The following is an 18434-nucleotide window of genomic DNA, read 5'->3' as shown; positions in this document are numbered from 1 at the left end:
TTGTCTGTGTCTGCCCTTCCTGGAGAATATTTGTGTTGGGCGGTTCAATGACAGCTCCTAATTTGCAATCATCTGCAAATGTAGTCAGCCAGAGGCCACTGACATTGGCCTTCACTTCAGAGAAGTAAATCCAAAAAGAGCGGTCTCAGGACTGATCCCTGAGGGAATCAGCTTGTGACTGGCCTTTTTGTAGAGGTGGATTCCCCAATTCTAACATCCTAGGTCCTGTCTGTAAGCCAGCTGGCTATCCACTGGGTGACATAAGGGTTTGTACCTAACCTCTTAAGTTTGTCAACAATGCCAGAGTTGGGGATTATGTCAAATGCCTTGGCCAGGTCAAGATATGCAGTGTGAACCATTTTACTCATCCATTGCTTTGGTAATCTTATCAGAGAAGTCCACCAGGTTGAGTAGGCATGACCTGCCTTTGATGAAACCAAACTGGGTTGGGTCCAATGTCTAGAGGTGTCCTATGTCATTATGGATCATGTCCATGATAATTCTTCCCATGACTTTGCATACAAGACTAGTAAGATTTATGAGTCTGTATTTCACAGGGTATGTAGTTGGCCCACCTTTGTGCAGAAGGATGGCTGTTGCTGTTCTCCATTCTCCATGGTCACACACCAGGAAGAAAAGAAGAAATCAAACAGTGAATTAGTGCTGGCACACAAACTCAATCATCCACAAATCTTGGGTACAGCATTGCCAGTTCACACAATCTTCTAAATTATATCCCTAACAACTATCATCATCAAAAATTACACCAGAAATACTATCTATATACTTCTATAGTTTTCACACCCTGGCATAAAACATGTTTTTTTGTTTTATTTTTGATAATCACAAATGTAACCTACTGGTTTCACATCTGCAATTACTTTTTTCAATGACTTTAGTGGCTATTAATTATTGTAATTGACAAGTTTGACTGATGTTTTGTGTTATGATCAAACTCAGCAGTGAATATTCATTCTAAACTCTATATATATATATATATATATATATATATATATATATATATATATATATATATATATATATATATACACACACACACATTTTTATACCTTACATTCACACATAAGTACATGTACCTTCATTTTCTTGCAACAGCTTTGCCCTATTCAGGGTTGGGAAAGACATGCAGCCTATCCCAGCATTCAGTATTAACAAAGAGAACTAATCATGGGTCAGTCAATCAATTTCAGGATGCTCTTTCTCTCTCACACACACACAGAGCTCATGACACTAAGCAATTTAGAAGGTTGTCAATTCATGTATAAGCATAACCCTTGGTGGGTATAGGAAGAAATTAGAATCTTGTGCAAAAACGCATAAGCACACTGTGAAGCCATGCTTACTCCACACGGAAGGCATCTCAGACAGGAATTGAACCAGAAAAGCAAGAGCTAAGAGGCAATAATGCTAACTGCTGCACCACTTTGCTTCCTGTCAATATGTACATCACTGGTGCTAAGAAATTTAGGAGATGAAGTCTCCAACTGCAGTATTAGTTTTAATTTCTGTTACCTTTCACATTTTACTTTTCTGCACTGCAACCAATAAAGCATATTATCCATCTTGTAACTATGCAAAGTGTTATTTTCAAATCTATAATTTATGAACCTTACAACTTTGTAGCATCTGTTACTACGGTTCAGGTCTTGGTGAAATAGGGCTTTTGGGAATGAGAAAACAGGTATTCTTTGCAGATTTTTGCCAACTACTGTGCAAGAAATGACAAATGAAATTTAGAAGCTGCACCTCAAAACCAACCTGAAATAGCTTCATTCTCTTTTCCATAATGTTACACTTAGTTTTGCTCTACTGATGTGACCAGTTAAGAACAAACTCTCAGTAAGATCAATAAGTTATCAAATCCATTTAATAAAATATGAATGTTTCCACAAGAAACAAAAATCTGTTGCTGTAGCAATTAAAAACTATGTTGGTTGCTGGGACATTTTGACAACTTCATGTAGGTCAAAGGGAAGAAGAAATGCATGCTTGCCTCATGTGTTAAGATTAGTTCTTTGTCACACAATTGACTGGCTCTTCAAAGTAAAGCAAGTCAACCAATACACAATTATCCATTACAATTGTCTGCCAAGGAATTATTGTACTCTATAAATACTAGCAGATACAGCCAACTTCCATCACATTATTTATTCTACAGTGCAACATTTTCTAATGCAGGACTGTAGAAAGAAAATTACTGGTGCCAAGAAGTACTAAGGAAAAGTGATGAAATTACCACATAGCAATGAAAATAAAATTATGACATGCATTGGAGAGCTGTATTTAATGCAATGATCTTGCTTATAAGGTATCAAGAAACTTCATCATGGGACTTCAAGTACACTGGCATTGCATGTGCCCTCAGTCTCTCTTGGGCTCGAAGTCTACGTCCTTTCTGTGTTGCAAGGCCCATGGGAGGTAAATGAATCTACAAACAAATAAATAATTTAATTAAATGCCCCATTCTGATAGAAACATTCATTGAACACACATTCTAGTCAAGTCCAAATTATACAATTTTTAAGAAAGTGTCTGCATCTGTTTACTTACCTTGTTTTCTATCTTAACTAGTAAAATCTACTCTAAACTAAATCTAGCTGCTGCAAGAATGCTAATTAAACCAACACTGTCAGGATAACTGGGTTTAAAGTACCAAAAGAGCAGATAATGGCTAAAGGAAAGTCTACACAGAAAACAGACGGACATTTGTTAACTTGTACTTTAGTAACTCCTAGATATTTCCATTTCAATACAGTGCAGAGCAGTTAATGTTTAAAAAGATACAATATTTTTACTAAATTTAAATGTTATGAACATGTTATGTATGTCTGGGGTACAATGTTTTTTGTAACATTTAAATGTTACAGTAACATGTTGTTACTTTTGCAAAGCTCATCTAAAATACAGTGGCTGTAAACTATTTTTAAAGCCAATCAAACCAGAGCACAAGCTGGCAGCAGCAAAGATCTGACTAGCCAAAACTCAAGCAGTTTTACCAAAGAATAAACCCTTGCTGTGTATATACATGCCATTCCCTTGTGTAGTGTTTTAAGTTAAAATGGTTACACATAAAACAGTGTAGGTACATGTCTGTTTAACTGCTATTAAAAGGAAGACTATATTGCAGGACAAGGTCTGTACTTTTCATGCTGATGACCTGAGTAAAATGAAGCAGACCACATGCCAGAGGACCAGAGAGAAGGGGACGGTACCGTAACAGTAGATTATTGGGGGAGAAAGACATGAACAATAAGACAGAAGATCTTTCCTTTACCTTTTGTCCAACACCTGATGTGAAAAATAATGAAACTGGATCCTTAGCCCACGAACACACGAGCACACCAGAAGACTTAAAGAGCTGAACGTAAATTTTATTATTTTTCAAATACGTTTTCGCTGCTGAAACTTCAGCTGCTTCCTCAGAGCGAAACAATACAAAACGCGCCAAAGTTTGGAAATTATTTAAAAACAATTTGTCATGGTGACATCACCAGCCGTAAGGCGGAGAAAAACTTGTTTAAAAGGGAAATAGGCATCAACAACCAGCTAATAGTTAATATAGTTAAAAACTCTTAATCAGAGCAATTGCTGAGTAGTACAGTTCCACTAAAATACATCTGTTATCTATATTGTATAGGAACTAAAACTAACTCGTAAAGCCGACAATAGATATGGCCAAGGAATATTAAAATTAATATAACAAAAACGTTAAGAATTTACCAAAAATTATTTAAAGGAATTTATAAAAAGAAAATATATTACTAAATAAAATAATTTAAAAATAAAAATGAGATAGCCAGAGTGGTTATCTCAAATAACTTTTCAGTTTAAGAACACAGGCAATGTTACAGCTTTCATTAAGTCCAAGGAAGGAAAAAGCGTTCAGTTTAAGCTGCCATTCCAATTCTCTGTTCTCCAAAAGAAGAGAAGTAGGACCTCCCCTGATGTTAAATGGGACATGGTCAATAGCCATGAAATGGAAGCTATGACCCAGTGCGCTCATAATGTGTTTTGCTAACGCATTGTCCCCTTTATTATTCTTAATAGAATAATTATGTTGGTAAATACGTTCTTTAAATTTACGATCAGTCTTACCAACATTGGCAGCAATCGCAGAAAGCGACATAAACAATAGACTTGGTGTCACAATTAATGTGATGGTGGATGGAGTACTTACTGTTTCTGATGGAAAAAGTGCTACCTGTTCTTAATAAATGACACCAGTTACAAGGTGTCACAATTAATGTGATGGTGGATGGAGTACTTACTGTTTCTGATGGAAAAAGTGCTACCTGTTCTTAATAAATGACACCAGTTACAAGGTGTCATAATTAATGTGATGGTGGATGGAGTACTTACTGTTTCTGATAGAAAAAGTGCTACCTGTTCTTAATAAATGACACCAGTTACAAGTTCCACAAGTGAATGTGCCTTTCAATCTAGAGAAGCAACTGCCAGTATTGTTCCTTTGTAATAACTCTTTAAGGTTATTACCTCTTTTGTAGATGACAGTGGGGAACGGGCCAAGTTTTTCCAGCAGTAAGGGATTATCAGATAACAATTGCCAATTTTTTCTGATAATCTGCCAGATAAAGTACGAGTTTCTGTTGAAAGGTGTAATGAAACTCGACCTGAACCTGCTCATATGATGATTAGTAGATAGGACCACTAAGGAAGTGTCAGATGGACCTGAAAGGTCATCAGGATGAGGTTCAGTAAGATTGGTGTCTACAGGTGGAAGACCATCATGGTGTAAAAGAGGTTTGTAAAAGCCAGTAAGTCTCTTATGTCCCACTTCGTCGATGAGGTCATCAACCAGGCAGGATGGATAACCACGGTTGGTAAAAAGGTTATTAAGAAATGAACATTCCTCATGGAAGACAAGTAGAGAACTACACATCCGAGCTGCCCTGACGAGTTGACCTTTGACAATCGAACGCCTTTGTTTAAAAGGATGTTGACTACTAAAATGCAGGAAAGAGTTACAATAAGTCGGTTTCCTGAAAATAGAAGATTGATAGACGTTAGAAAGGACATTCTTTTCCAATTTCACATCTAAGTAGTCAATAGCCAGACTAGAGAAATGATAGGTGAATTTTAGGAATTCAGTAGTGGAGTTCATGAACTCTACAATTTGGCTGGCACATTGGTCATCGCCATGGAGAAGGATGAAAATGTTATCAAGGAAGCGAGTGTAGAACATGATGGAGTCCTTGAATAATGGGTGGTTAAGGAGAAAATGTTTCTCCCAATAAGCCATGAAAAAATTAGCCACACTCGCTCCACAAGGAGAACCCATGGCGATGCCATGTTTTTGTAGGAAAAAACAATTGTCAAAGGTGAAGAAGTTAGAACTGAGGACAATGTCAAGCAATTCAGAGATGATGTCTATCTCATTACGTGAAGCGCCCAGTTCTTTCAAAAGGAGGCTCGTCCATTCTATTGCTTCTTGGTGTGGGACAGACGTGTATAAATCAACCACATCGATCGTCAGGAAATTATAGGAAGTGTTGAAATCTAATGCGTTGATATTGTTGAGAAATGTCCAAGAATCCTTACAAATCACAGGGATAAATTTGAGATATTTGGACAAAATAGAATCAATGAGACGGGCAGCTGGATGTGTCATGGAAGATCTGCCATCTACTAAAGCCCTCAAAGGTGGATTCACCAGATCTTTGTGAATCTTAGGAATTCCGAACATGATAGGTGTCTTTGGGAAAGTGATGTCAAGAAAATTGTGTGTCCAAATCTATTTTTCCTGCTAAAAACATGTCCCTAAAATAACCTCTTATTCTTTTGTATGACACATTCATCTCATTGAGGGACGAGATGGAATAAGCAGGAGAATCAAGCACGGCAGACATTCTATTGTTGTATTCAGATATGTCAAAAATCACCAAGCCACCACCTTTGTCCGGTTTGATGACCCTGACTGGTAGTTTACTCAAATTGTCCAAAGCCCAAGCTTGTTCTTTAGTGATGTTATATTTCTCTGTTGAACAAGACATTTTGTTGTGAGAATCAGCTAAATGGCGTAAGTGAAGTTCACAGATACTTTCAAAGGCACTCAAACCAGGGTGGAGAGGAGGATTAAATACACTCGACAATTTTAAGCGAGTGTCATTAGCCGGACCAGAATCATTGAATAACTGCAAGTTGAGCTTGCGAACAAAGCATTTGAAATCAATGATTGTTCTAGCCAAATTACAACTTTTAGTAGGGACAAAAGTGTAACCTAATGAAAGGAGTTCAATCAGTTCTTCACTAAGAACAATACTTGAAAAATTATAAACTTGAAAATCACCTTTTTTATTAGTGACCACAACGGGAAACTTAGAATTACCAAGCGAAGCGTTGAACTGATTCTCTGCTTCAGTTAATTGTAATGCTTCCTGTTCCCTTTCTGTCCCTGGGAATTGTCCCGATTCCCTAAAAAATTGTTACTCCTCTTGTTATCAGCGTTGTTAGCCCGAGGTGGTAAACTATTGTTATACGCTGATTTGATTCTATTACTACGCCTAGGGCCGTGCATTGGTCCATCATCCAAATCCTCCTCAATGACATCCAGTGTTTCAAGAGGTTGCTGGTCGTTAGTAATGGTGGAATTACTAACAGCTGGAGAACCCAACCTGGATTTATCAATGAGCTTGGGATAAACATTGCCATGCTGGTAAGCAGTTCTGTCCCTGATAAGTTTTTTGGTCTTATTCGCTTTCAGCTTAACAAGAAAAGCGTCAATGCTGACAAAGATACGATTATAATCGTACTTGTAACGCACAAAATCAATATCCATTCTAATAGCATTATCCAAAGATGTAATTTCAGTTTGCAGACTTGAAATAGCTATAGAATAGTGCTTAATCAATAAGCTCCATCAAACAAGCACCTTGTCTTTCAAAAAGCGCTGTTAAATCAGTAATGAAAGCTGGCTCTGACAATAGCCCTGTAGGTGAAAAATTATTCCTCAGTCCCTTTCGGCACTATGTTCTCATTAAGACATTGCTGTAAATAAGCAACCTCTAATTGAAATTTTTTAATCCTCAAAAGCTTGTTATCAAATAATTTTAAATTGTCTGAAAGTGTGGATAAAGTATCATGTTCGGAATTCCTAAGATTCACAAAGATCTGGTGAATCCACCTTTGAGGGCTTTAGTAGATGGCAGATCTTCCATGACACATCCAGCTGCCCGTCTCATTGATTCTATTTTGTCCAAATATCTCAAATTTATCGCTGTGATTTGTAAGGATTCTTGGACATTTCTCAACAATATCAACGCATTAGATTTCAACACTTCCTATAATTTCCTGACGATCGATGTGGTTGATTTATACACGTCTATCCCACACCAAGAAGCAATAGAATGGACGAGCCTCCTTTTGAAAGAACTGGGTGCTTCACGTAATGAGATAGACATCATCTCTGAATTGCTTGACATTGTCCTCAGTTCTAACTTCTTCACCTTTGACAATCGGTTTTTCCTACAAAAACATGGCATCGCCATGGGTTCTCCTTGTGGAGCGAGTGTGGCTAATTTTTTCATGGCTTATTGGGAGAAACATTTTCTCCTTAACCACCCATTATTCAAGGACTCCATCATGTTCTACACTCGCTTCCTTGATGACATTTTCATCCTTCTTCATGGCGATGACCAATGTGCCAGCCAAACTGTAGAGTTCATGAACTCCACTACTGAATTCCTAAAATTCACCTATCATTTCTCTAGTCTGGCTATTGACTACTTAGATGTGAAATTGGAAAAGAATGTCCTTTCTAACGTCTATCAATCTTCTATTTTCAGGAAACCGACTTATTGTAACTCTTTCCTGCATTTTAGTAGTCAACATCCTTTTAAACAAAGGCGTTCGATTGTCAAAGGTCAACCCATCAGGGCAGCTCAGATGTGTAGTTCTCTACTTGTCTTCCATGAGGAATGTTCATTTCTTAAAAACCTTTTTACCAACCGTGGTTATCCATCCTGCCTGGTTGATGACCTCATCGACGAAGTGGGACATAGGAGACTTACTGGTTTTTACAAACCTCTTTTACACCATGATGGTCTTCCACCTGTCGACACCAATCTTACTGAACCTCATCCTGATGACCTTTCAGGTCCATCTGACACTTCCTTAGTGGTCCTATCTACTAATCATCGTATGAGCAGGTTCAGGTCGAGTTTCATTACACCTTTCAACAGAAACTCGTACTTTATCTGTCGGATTATCAGAAAAAATTGGCAATTGTTATCTGATAATCCCTTACTGCTGGAAAAACTTGGCCCGTTCCCCACTGTCATCTACAAAAGAGGTAATAACCTTAAAGAGTTATTACAAAGGAACAATACTGGCAGTTGCTTCTCTAGATTGAAAGGCACATTCACTTGTGGAACTTGTAACTGGTGTCATTTATTAAGAACAGGTAGCACTTTTTCCATCAGAAACAGTAAGTACTCCATCCACCATCACATTAATTGTGACACCAAGTCTATTGTTTATGTCGCTTTCTGCGATTGCTGCCAAGCCTTCTATGTTGGTAAGACTGATCGTAAATTTAAAGAACGTATTTACCAACATAATTATTCTATTAAGAATAATAAAGGGGACAATGCGTTAGCAAAACACATTATGAGCGCACCGGGTCATAGCTTCCATTTCATGGCTATTGACCATGTCCCATTTAACATCAGGGGAGGTCCTACTTCTCTTCTTTTGGAGAACAGAGAATTGGAATGGCAGCTTAAACTGAACGCTTTTTCCTTCCCTGGACTTAATGAAAGCTGTAACATTGCCTGTGTTCTTAAACTGAAAAGTTATTTGAGATAACCACTCTGGCTATCTCATGTTTATTTTTAAATTATTTTATTTAGTAATATATTTTCTTTTTATAGATTCCTTTAAATAATTTTTGGCAAATTCTTAACGTTTTTGTTATATTAATTTTAATATTCCTTGGCCATATCTATTGTCAGCTTTACGAGTTAGTTTTAGTTCCTATACAATACAGATAACAGATGTATTTTAGTGGAACTGTACTACTCAGCAATTGCTCTGATTAAGAGTTTTTAACTATATTAACTATTAGCTGGTTGTTGATGCCTATTTCCCTTTTAAACAAGTTTTTCTCCGCCTTACGGCTGGTGATGTCACCATGACAAATTGTTTTTAAATAATTTCCAAACTTTGGCGCGTTTTGTATTGTTTTGCTCTGAGGAAGCAGCTGAAGTTTCAGCAGCGAAAACGTATTTGAAAAATAATAAAATTTACGTTCAGCTCTTTAAGTCTTCTGGTCTGCTCATGCATTCGTGGCCTAAGGATCCAGTTTCATTATTTTTCACTTGTTGGTTCCTGTTCCGCTTGTTCCGTTTTTGTCCAACACTAGTCTATTAAATGGTACATCCCCCCCCCGTCAAGAAGTAATATCGTTATCTTTTGGGGTACAGTACTTAAAGATGACGGTTCATACCAGCATGCATAAAATGAAGTTTGCCACAATTTTTAGTTCAAGTGAAAAAGTGCTAACAAGTGCCCAACAAGTATAACTGTATATATACCAAGGAAGACCATCAGATGAAATAGTGGTGTTGGTATTATCAACACTGCCGAAAAACCACCTCTGCCAGTGACATCATCACTGCTACAGTTACCAATACTGACTCTGGGCAGGACTCTTGTATGAGGATACCAAATTATTACACAGCCAAATTCAACTTTTTGTACATGTGGATACAAGTCCAAGAGAAAGGTTCACATACATCTTGGGTAGACATTTATTGGAAAAAAGGCTGTAAAGTGGTTTCTTTTCCTCAGAGGTACGGCATATTTTTATAGAACATAGGAATCCAACTACCAGGAAATCTTGCCCGGCCATGTGAATCTAATTTTGTTTTGGTACAAAGAACATGGTATACGACCCTAAGCAGCATCTGTTCAACAAGCCCTACTTTATCTAAGAAACCTGTTTGGCAAAGGCTTTTATTGTGTCTCATCCAGTGTCCACCCTTCCTACTCTTTTGCCAAGCATGTCCCTTAAACTCCTTTTGACATCAGTCACCCCCCCCAACAGACCAGTCTTTTTAAGGGACTGTACATCTGAAGTCTCAAGAAAACCAGTAAACCGGTACCTTCCCCACCATGGGGCTAAAATTAGTCATAGAAAAAATGGTTCCTTGTCCATTTGAATCAATAGTCTTAGCAGCAGTAAATTTCTTATTGTGGAAGTCTCTCTTCCTGGTAGCCATTACTTCAGAGAATTTCAGAACTGCAGGTTTTAATGTGCAGAACTTCACCGGATCTTCCACAAAACTAGTGGTTGTTAGGACTGACCCCATATCTTGGTGGCCTTTAATCAAACCACTCAAATTTCAGCAATCATTCCAACCCCCCCCCTCCCCAGAACAAAGTTAAGACATTACAGTGGGAGAACTATATTTTAGAGAAAGAAATCGGCAGTTCATTTCCTCTGTGCCTAATCAAGTGGATAGACCAGTGCCTAAAGAAATCTAGTGGTAGGCTTATCTGCTTCTGTTATGATCACCATGAAAAAAAAAAAAAAAAACTTGCAGAGTGCAGTTCAGAGCACATTCAACAAGGGCTACAGATGCTTTTTTCAGGATTGTTTCACCTCACAGTATCTGTAAGGAAGCTACACAGTCCTCCCGTCACATATACCATAGGCATTATAAGCTGGTCATTCTTTCCAAGAGCAGAGCATGTTTTGCCACTGTGATTCTACAAGACATGCATGTTCTACCTCGCTAAGACTGTGCCCATCCCTCATGCTCTTTTAAGTAGTTTTCCCACATGCTATGAGTGGATACAGCAATTATCTTCATAATGACCATAATATGGCTGTATGACCATACTTGCCATAACTGTAGATGTTTGAGTAGAAAGATTAGTCAGCCTTCCCTATTTTTCTACTTGACTATTTTTTGGTGGATCCAAAAAAAAATTTTACATTCTTACCATAATGTTCCCTCCGTGTTGTCCAACCTCATTTCATTAATCTGAAGGATTCAGTTCTGACTCTCGGAACCAACCAGCTGCCTTCTCACAGCTGGAGAATTCAAATGTGAGCTCCTCCTACCTACCCACAATTCCCCACACTACCTCAGATCGAGTATGTGCACCAGAAAAAGTGTTGCTAACCAAATTTAACTATAATGCAAGAGAACTGCAGATTAACTATATAAATGTGTATACATATATCTCCGAACAGGAAAGGACATCAGGAACTCAACCAAGAAAAAGAATTCCTACAAAAACGCCTACTAGGCTTTCCAAATACTTGGATAGGGGAAGGGGGCAGGAAGGTTAATGGAATGAAGCTGGATAACACAGATGGAATGTCTAAGAACATAACTGCTTTATCTTATGCTGTCCAACTCATTCCATTTACATGAAGGACAGAGTCCCCAGCTAACATAATCCAGGGTGGCCATTAAGGAAGGATATTCCAGAGTACAGCAGAACCAAATGCACTTCTACTCCTGGACACCAAATCCAATTGTAATGTAATGTAAAGTGAAGTCAAAGTCAACCCCCTGGAACCAACCTCGACACTACGGCTCCAAAACACATTCGGAACCGAAGCAGCAGGAGCTGAGCAAGTCAGGGAGAATGCCAGAGGTGAAGAAGAAATTTCTACAGGCTCCGATACCCCGGCATCGGGCCACAACGGAACCGACAAGTCCGAATCCAAACTGGTAAATCGGAGAAGGAGCTTCAAGCTGGAACAGGGAGAGCCTCATGGATCTGGATGTGGACGGGGAGGAGACAAGCTCCATCTGGATCTGTGTCTCAAGGAACTGCCTCATCAGCTTACCCACATCCTTGGAGGACAGGCTTCAGGAAAACCTGGACAAAGCTGAAGAGGGAGGTGGGGGAGATCTCCATGGGGAATGGATTGGAGATCTTCCAGGAGGCACCAGCAGAGAACACCCTAGCTCCAAAACAGCTGGAGCCAATGTCGGGGGAAAACCACTTGGCCCCATAGCCTTGGATCAGGAATGAGGCAGAGGAGAGGAGGTGGTAGGAGAGCTCGGAACTGAGTGGGTTGGTTCTGAAGACTTTGCTTTCTTCTGTCGAGGTTCCGAGAAGGACCGCATGGGTAATGGTCTCCTGGACTCCCGGACATCTTTGGGCTTCTTAGCCGGGGGTTCGGTCGCTGATGAAAGAGGAAACCTGTCCTTTAAAATGAGCTTGCTTCTCCTATCAGCCAGAGCCCAGGGGTGAAAAGCCCAGCATATATTGCAAGGAGCTTCCATGTGGATAGGCCCTAAACAACAGATGCACTCCCCATGGGCGTCAGATAAAGGAATCTTCCACCCACAGGAATTGCACTTTTTGAACCCCAAAGGCTTCTGATCAGCCAAAGGTACAGAAAATAGGAAGCCAAGGGAAGAAAGATAAAAAGGGTGCCAAAGAGAAGAAGAGGAACAAGAAACTTTTTTTTAGCTTGAAAAGCCTAACAGAGAGAAAACCTGAGGGCTAGACAGATAAAGAGAAGACAAAAGGGTAGGAGAAAGAAAAAAATAGAGAAAAAAAAAATCACAAAAAAACTGCTATGGAGAAGCCCAAACAGAACTCGTTGCTGACACCAAGCATGGCAAATGAGATCTGAGGTAGCATGGGGGGAGCGGGGCATTATGAGTAGGTAGGAGGAGGTGGTCAAGTTTGGATTCTCGAGCTGTGAGAAGACAGCTGGTCAGTTCCGAGGGTGGGAAGATAGTCCCTCAGGTTAATGGAATCAGTTGGACAACATCAGATTCCTTATTTTAGAGACGCCTGTCATACCCAGAACCATTTTCTTATCTCTTTGGACTAAGCTAAGTTTTAAACTTCTATTATCACATTTGTTGGTGACCAGCTCCATCACCCAAAAATAAATGAAGATGGTGACGGATTCTTTATGCAGTAGAGTTATGTAAAATCTTACCATAACAGTAGATGTCAGTCCGAATGCCATCATCGCACTTCAGACTGAACATCCTTTTGTTGTGTTGATAGCCAGCCATCAGATAAGTGCTCTCCTGGGGTCTTTTTTCTTTTGGTCTTGTCTTTTTTTGGTTACCCAGAGTTCATGTCATCCAAAAAGGAAAACATTGAAGTAGAAAGCAGATTCTCCATAAGGAACAGTGTCTTTTTGTATGGTTGCTTATCCAGACCAAATGTCCTGTAGCATTTGTGCCTAAGACTCTTAGAAATCAGTTGTCTTCCCCATGGCCATCTATCTCGAGAACCAGAGGCTTAAACTGTTAGCCCACAGTAGCATGGCACAGTCTTCTAACCCTGTTACCATTATGTAAGAAGGCCAAGAAAGATTCTTTGGCTGTCCAGCCTCCACTGCACATTTCTCTAGAAGCAGTGTTCCTACTGATGTCTGCAGGATGCGCAAAGGCTGAGCCAGTGAAGTTGATGTCTGAAAGCTGTAGAAGTCAAGGTGGCTTTATGAAAACTAGACTGTGTATTTTAGACCCTAAAGGGACACTTTCCAATGGCTAAGCAAAGGTGTTGCCTTTTGTTACGATAAACAGTGTAATCAGTCCTTATTCCCCACAATGTGGCCATAACAACATCCTTTTTTTAGGAAAGTTTCCACTTAGGATATCTATGTACACATTCATGTAACCGTTTAAGATGAATTGTCATTCCAAAGGATGAATTTATGCCATCTGAAATGATATTGCAGGTCTCCTTGTTACCACTCTTTTATTCTTTAGTGGGTGAGATAATACACTGCTTTGTACTCTGTACTGATATTAGGGACAGCAGCATGTAGTAGCAGGCATCTGTTTTAAAGAAAAAAGCCCAAATATATGCCTTAAGCACCTTAACAATGGATTACAGAATAATACAGATGCCTGTTACTGGGCAGCTTCCTACCACTGATTTCCGTACGGTAATGAATTATTTTTATACGCATAAACGGATTCACTTCAGAAGCTCGAAATACTGAAATATCGAATTTCAATAGATCGAGCTCAGAAAGTCGAATCCACAAAACCACGAAAACTCAAAACTGCAAAATTCAAGATCTCGCACACCGGAGATTTTGAATTTTGCGGTACTACACACACACACACACACACACACACACACACACACACACACACACACACACACACACCATTCTCCCCACACACACACACATAACCTCTCTACTACATGAAAGCAGGGGGGGCAAGCCCCCCCACTTAAATAGTCTCATTCAGAGGTCGCACTACATACACACACACACACAAAACACCACCACACAAGCTACATTCTCCTTGCACAAACACATCACAGCAACAAAACACACTGACACACACCACAGCCCCTACCCCAAACCCTTAACACACAGACACCCTTACCTGAATTTATTTAAGGAAAAAAAATGTAAGTACAAATATTAAATATCTTATGAATGAATACATAACCACAGCAAAAGTTCAGAAGCGCAAAATTCAAAACCTCCGGTATTCGAAGTTCTGAATTTCGCTCTTCTGAACTTTCGCTGTTCTCAGGATTCGACTTTCTGGGCTCGAAATACTGAAATTAGATATTTCAGTATTTCGAGTTTCTGAAGTGAATCCGCATAAACGTATGTGGTCTAAATACTAGCAAGTGACAAGTACCTTTCAGCTTTATTAAAATTACCTTCTTGAAATTATGACTTATTAGTGTTTCTTTGTTCAGAGTTTGTTGATATGAAATTAGAAGTTTTTTTTTTTTTACTCGTACAGTTCTTAGTTTGAATGTTGTTATTACAGCAAAAATATCTGTAAGGGCTTCTGCAGCAGTTTGAATGAGTGATACGAATGCAAGGAGGAAAGATAAGTCAGGGGGAAAAATTAGTAGTTTGTGGCTGGAGCTGGGGTTGACATTGGAAGTAATACCCAAACACTAAATTACAGCATGAAGTAGCAGGCATTGGCACTGTCTGAGTATGTATATTTATGATAAGTACCTCACACATTTGTACTTTCCCTGTCCTAGTTCTTGGTAGCCATAACCTCTTCAAGGAATAAATTAAGAGTTACAGAGCATGATATGCAAAAACAATGCATCAGTCTTAGCAAGAATGCACTCCCATTCCCCCAAATGAACTTTGTCTAAGTTGTTAGTACATTGGGTTTCCTTTTTATGATAAATATGTGAAGGTATTCAGAAATAGCAGGCACATTTTTGGCTGGGTTGAGGCTGGCTTCCCCTACCATTCTGCCTTTCTTGGCCTCCCCAGCCTAGTGGAAGAATGGCCAAAATGCCTCCACTTCCTTCTCCCAACCAACCATTTAGCTGGAAGGTTGTCTTCACTTCAGAAATGACTGGTTTGAGCTGACCACCAACCTACTGAGTAATGCAGCTCATTTACTTTCTTAGGTTTTGCTCAAACTGCACCTCCCTTCTCTTTCGGCATGCTTGTCCTTGTTCCTATTTTGGTACTCAAAAGGTCACTGCTTAGTCGAGACATTACTTTTAAACTTGATTATCACAGAATGAAAAAAATGGTCGAGCTGTCTGAACAGTTTTGCCTTCCTCCTCCAGTTTTCTAAACATTTCACATGAATGAGAACCAAACAATAAATCTTAATTCAGAAACAGTGCCTCTACGATCCCAAACCATGCGTGCTATCTCATTACAGAATTAAAGGCAACTGCCCTAAACAACATGCATCTATCTCATCATATCTTTATACCTTCAATTGTTTATAGGTTAGTACAAGGCTAACTGCCCTTACAAGCCATTTTAAGTCTGGCCAATTATCATATCTGGGACTTAAAATTAACCAATCCCGTTGAAATTTAGATTCACCTCTTTCCAAGATCTATATATTACTATAGTGATAACTACAGATGAAAACACAGATATTTGAAGAGAATAAAGAATTTAGGAGCTGCATGTACTTTAGTAGTACATGGGGGGGGGGGTTCTGGGATAAATGTCTAATTTCCTACCCACTGATTCAAGTTATGCTTGAAAGTGATCGGGGTGAGCTTTGTTTTACATGGATGGGGAGTCTATTACAGAGCTGTGGTATCCTCCGAGATACACCTGTCCCTCCAAACACTTCTGTTAATGTTGCAGAAGAGGTCTACATCCCTACATTGTGTTCTTGAAGATGTGAAGCAAGTCCATCAGTAATGGGCTAGAGGAAGCCATGTATACTTGAATAAGGTCACCTCTAATCAGTCTGTAAGAGGCCAAATGTAGCAATAGGGTTTAAGGCAGTCCACCTAGGGCATACTCTTTTGGCCCTGTACCCTTTTTGTAAAGTTTGCGTGGGCATTCCATGTTTGCAGACACATGCCAAAATAATTGGAGAGCTCAGTAAAGGGGACAATGACATCCCTGGATCTAGGAAGTAATTCCCTTGTTTATGAGCTGTACACAACAGAAGGACCTCCTTATCACACTGGGCACATGCGGGTCAAAAGTTATGTCAGTGTCCACATAATTTCTCAAATCCCAAGCTACTGGGTCAACTCTTAGGGGTGTGATGTCAATGTCTTTCCAAAGGAAAAGATAATGCACTTTTTGGCATTCAGCTTTAGTCCAAAAGTCTGGCCCCAATCATTTATTTGGGACAAACCTTCCCGGAGGAAGTCCCAATCTTTGGGGATACAATTACTGCTCCTAGCTTGCAGTCATCTGTAAACTTAGTTAACCAGAGCCGTTTAGTATAAGCTTTTGCTTCTAAAAAATAGATGTCGAACAGTAAAGGTCCCAGCAATGAACTCTAAGTGACTTTACTGATGACTGGTCATTTTGTGAAGGTATCTTCCCCTATTCTGATCTCATGTGTCCTATCCGCAAGCCAGCTGGCAATCCAACTAGTGACATTTTAGCTTAAGTTTTTTTCTATGCCTGAATGAAGGATTGTGTCAAAAGCCTTGGCCAGGTCAAGGTAGGCGGTGTGCACAGTTTTACCTTCATTCATTGCTTTAGTGGCCTTTTCAAAAAAGTCCACCAGACTCCGTATGCATGATCTGTCTTTGATGAATCCAAACTGATATTCAGTTCAGTGTTTGGAGGCATCTTATGTCCTTAATGATCAATTCCATGACAATTCTTTCCATGGCTTTGCACATGACACTGGTCAAACTTACATTTGTGTAACTGTCTTGGTCCATGAAAGGCCCTACCATAAGCAAGAGAGTACCTGTTGCTGTTCACCTGGTACAAAACCTGCATGGAGGCTAATGTTGAACAATTTTGTTAGGTGTACAGCTAAATCATGCATCATGCCATTCAACATGCATCCTGGGGTCTTGTTAGGACCCACATGACACAGTATTTTTTTTCTTTTGATAGCACTTTCAGGACTTGGTCTTGTGTGATTGCTGGCAGAAAATCAAATTCCGATATTTCACGTCAGAAAGACGGGTGGGGGGGGTGGGGGGGTACAGTTGGAGATTAATTTATTATGGAATGGTATGGTCAGCCACGAGGTCTCCTGGATTAGCTAAATGATTTCTCATTGAGGCAAAAAATAACTGAATACTGTCTGGGTCCTTGTCTCCTTTATACCATGTCCTATTGATGTCCATGGCAACTTAGGGGACATCTGGAAGATCAGAAATTCAGGCCAGATGGTTGAACACACATCTAAGGTTCAACTTCAATATACTGCAGCAATAACCCTTAAAACAGAAATTACATTTGGCATAACCAAATGTTCTGTTTCTAAAGATATTGTTTCCTTATCAAAATGTGGTAAGGCTCTTTACACATCAAGGCTTGTAGGGCAGAAATCCTGGCTATAACAGCACACACCAAAAACATATTTCAAGAAAGAAACTTTAACAGTAGATGCCAGTTTAAAAAGATGCAGTTTTTCAAGCATAAAATTTATATTCCATGACAGAGAAAAATGTTTCTTTTAGGAAACTTGAGATGGAAAATACAACTAAAAAAAAGTTTATGAAGCAAGGCCAAGTAATGTGGCAGAATAACAAATGATTGAAATGCCAAAAGAATAAATATTGGAAACTCTGCAATAAAGAATAAGAAAATGGTCCCAAACCTGTTGACTGGCACTAAATAAAAATTTTTCTTGCATTTAGTTTAAGAAGTTGTTGGGGGATGGTCTCCTGAAGCTCTTTAAACTAAAGAGGGGAAAAAATAAATGCTGGAGATGAGCTTCAGATCATCCAAAGTGTTAATATGAGAAACTAAGCAGCAAGAAATATAAACCTTTGCATGTTGAAGGTTTACTATATATTAAAGCACTTGCAATTAAAATATTTAATTTTAAATGAGTAGCTTCAACAAGAAGCAAAAGTTACTTGTCCAGAAAAAAATCTTAATAGAATGAGATTTTTCCTCCAAGAATACTGAATGTAGAAGCTGAAAGGGGTTGACCTTCACAAAACACTTGTAAATGGGCAGGAAGGCAAAGAAAGGTACGGTTGTCCCTACATTTGTTTGG

At 39.2% G+C, this 18434-nt stretch overlaps 1 protein-coding gene across 3 annotated transcripts in view; it reads right to left on the bottom strand.

The window, feature by feature from the left end:
* Window positions 1-1870: 1870 nt before the first annotated feature.
* Window positions 1871-18434, bottom strand: part of LYRM1 (LYR motif containing 1) — a 229517-nt gene continuing 212953 nt past the window's right edge. For all 3 annotated transcript variants that reach the window (XM_044089507.1, XM_044089506.1, XM_044089508.1), the window contains exon 4: window positions 1871-2449. In XM_044089507.1, coding sequence (XP_043945442.1) covers window positions 2333-2449 — 117 coding nt within the window. In that variant the 3' untranslated portion in view covers window positions 1871-2332. The remainder of the gene's footprint in view (window positions 2450-18434) is intronic.

Source organism: Protopterus annectens, chromosome 12.part0 (genome assembly GCF_019279795.1).
Source record: "Protopterus annectens isolate FY-2018-M chromosome 12.part0, PAN1.0, whole genome shotgun sequence".
Lineage (NCBI taxonomy): Eukaryota > Metazoa > Chordata > Ceratodontiformes > Protopteridae > Protopterus > Protopterus annectens.
Note: the sequence above shows the minus strand (reverse complement) of the source record. Positions and strands in the feature narration are given on the sequence as shown.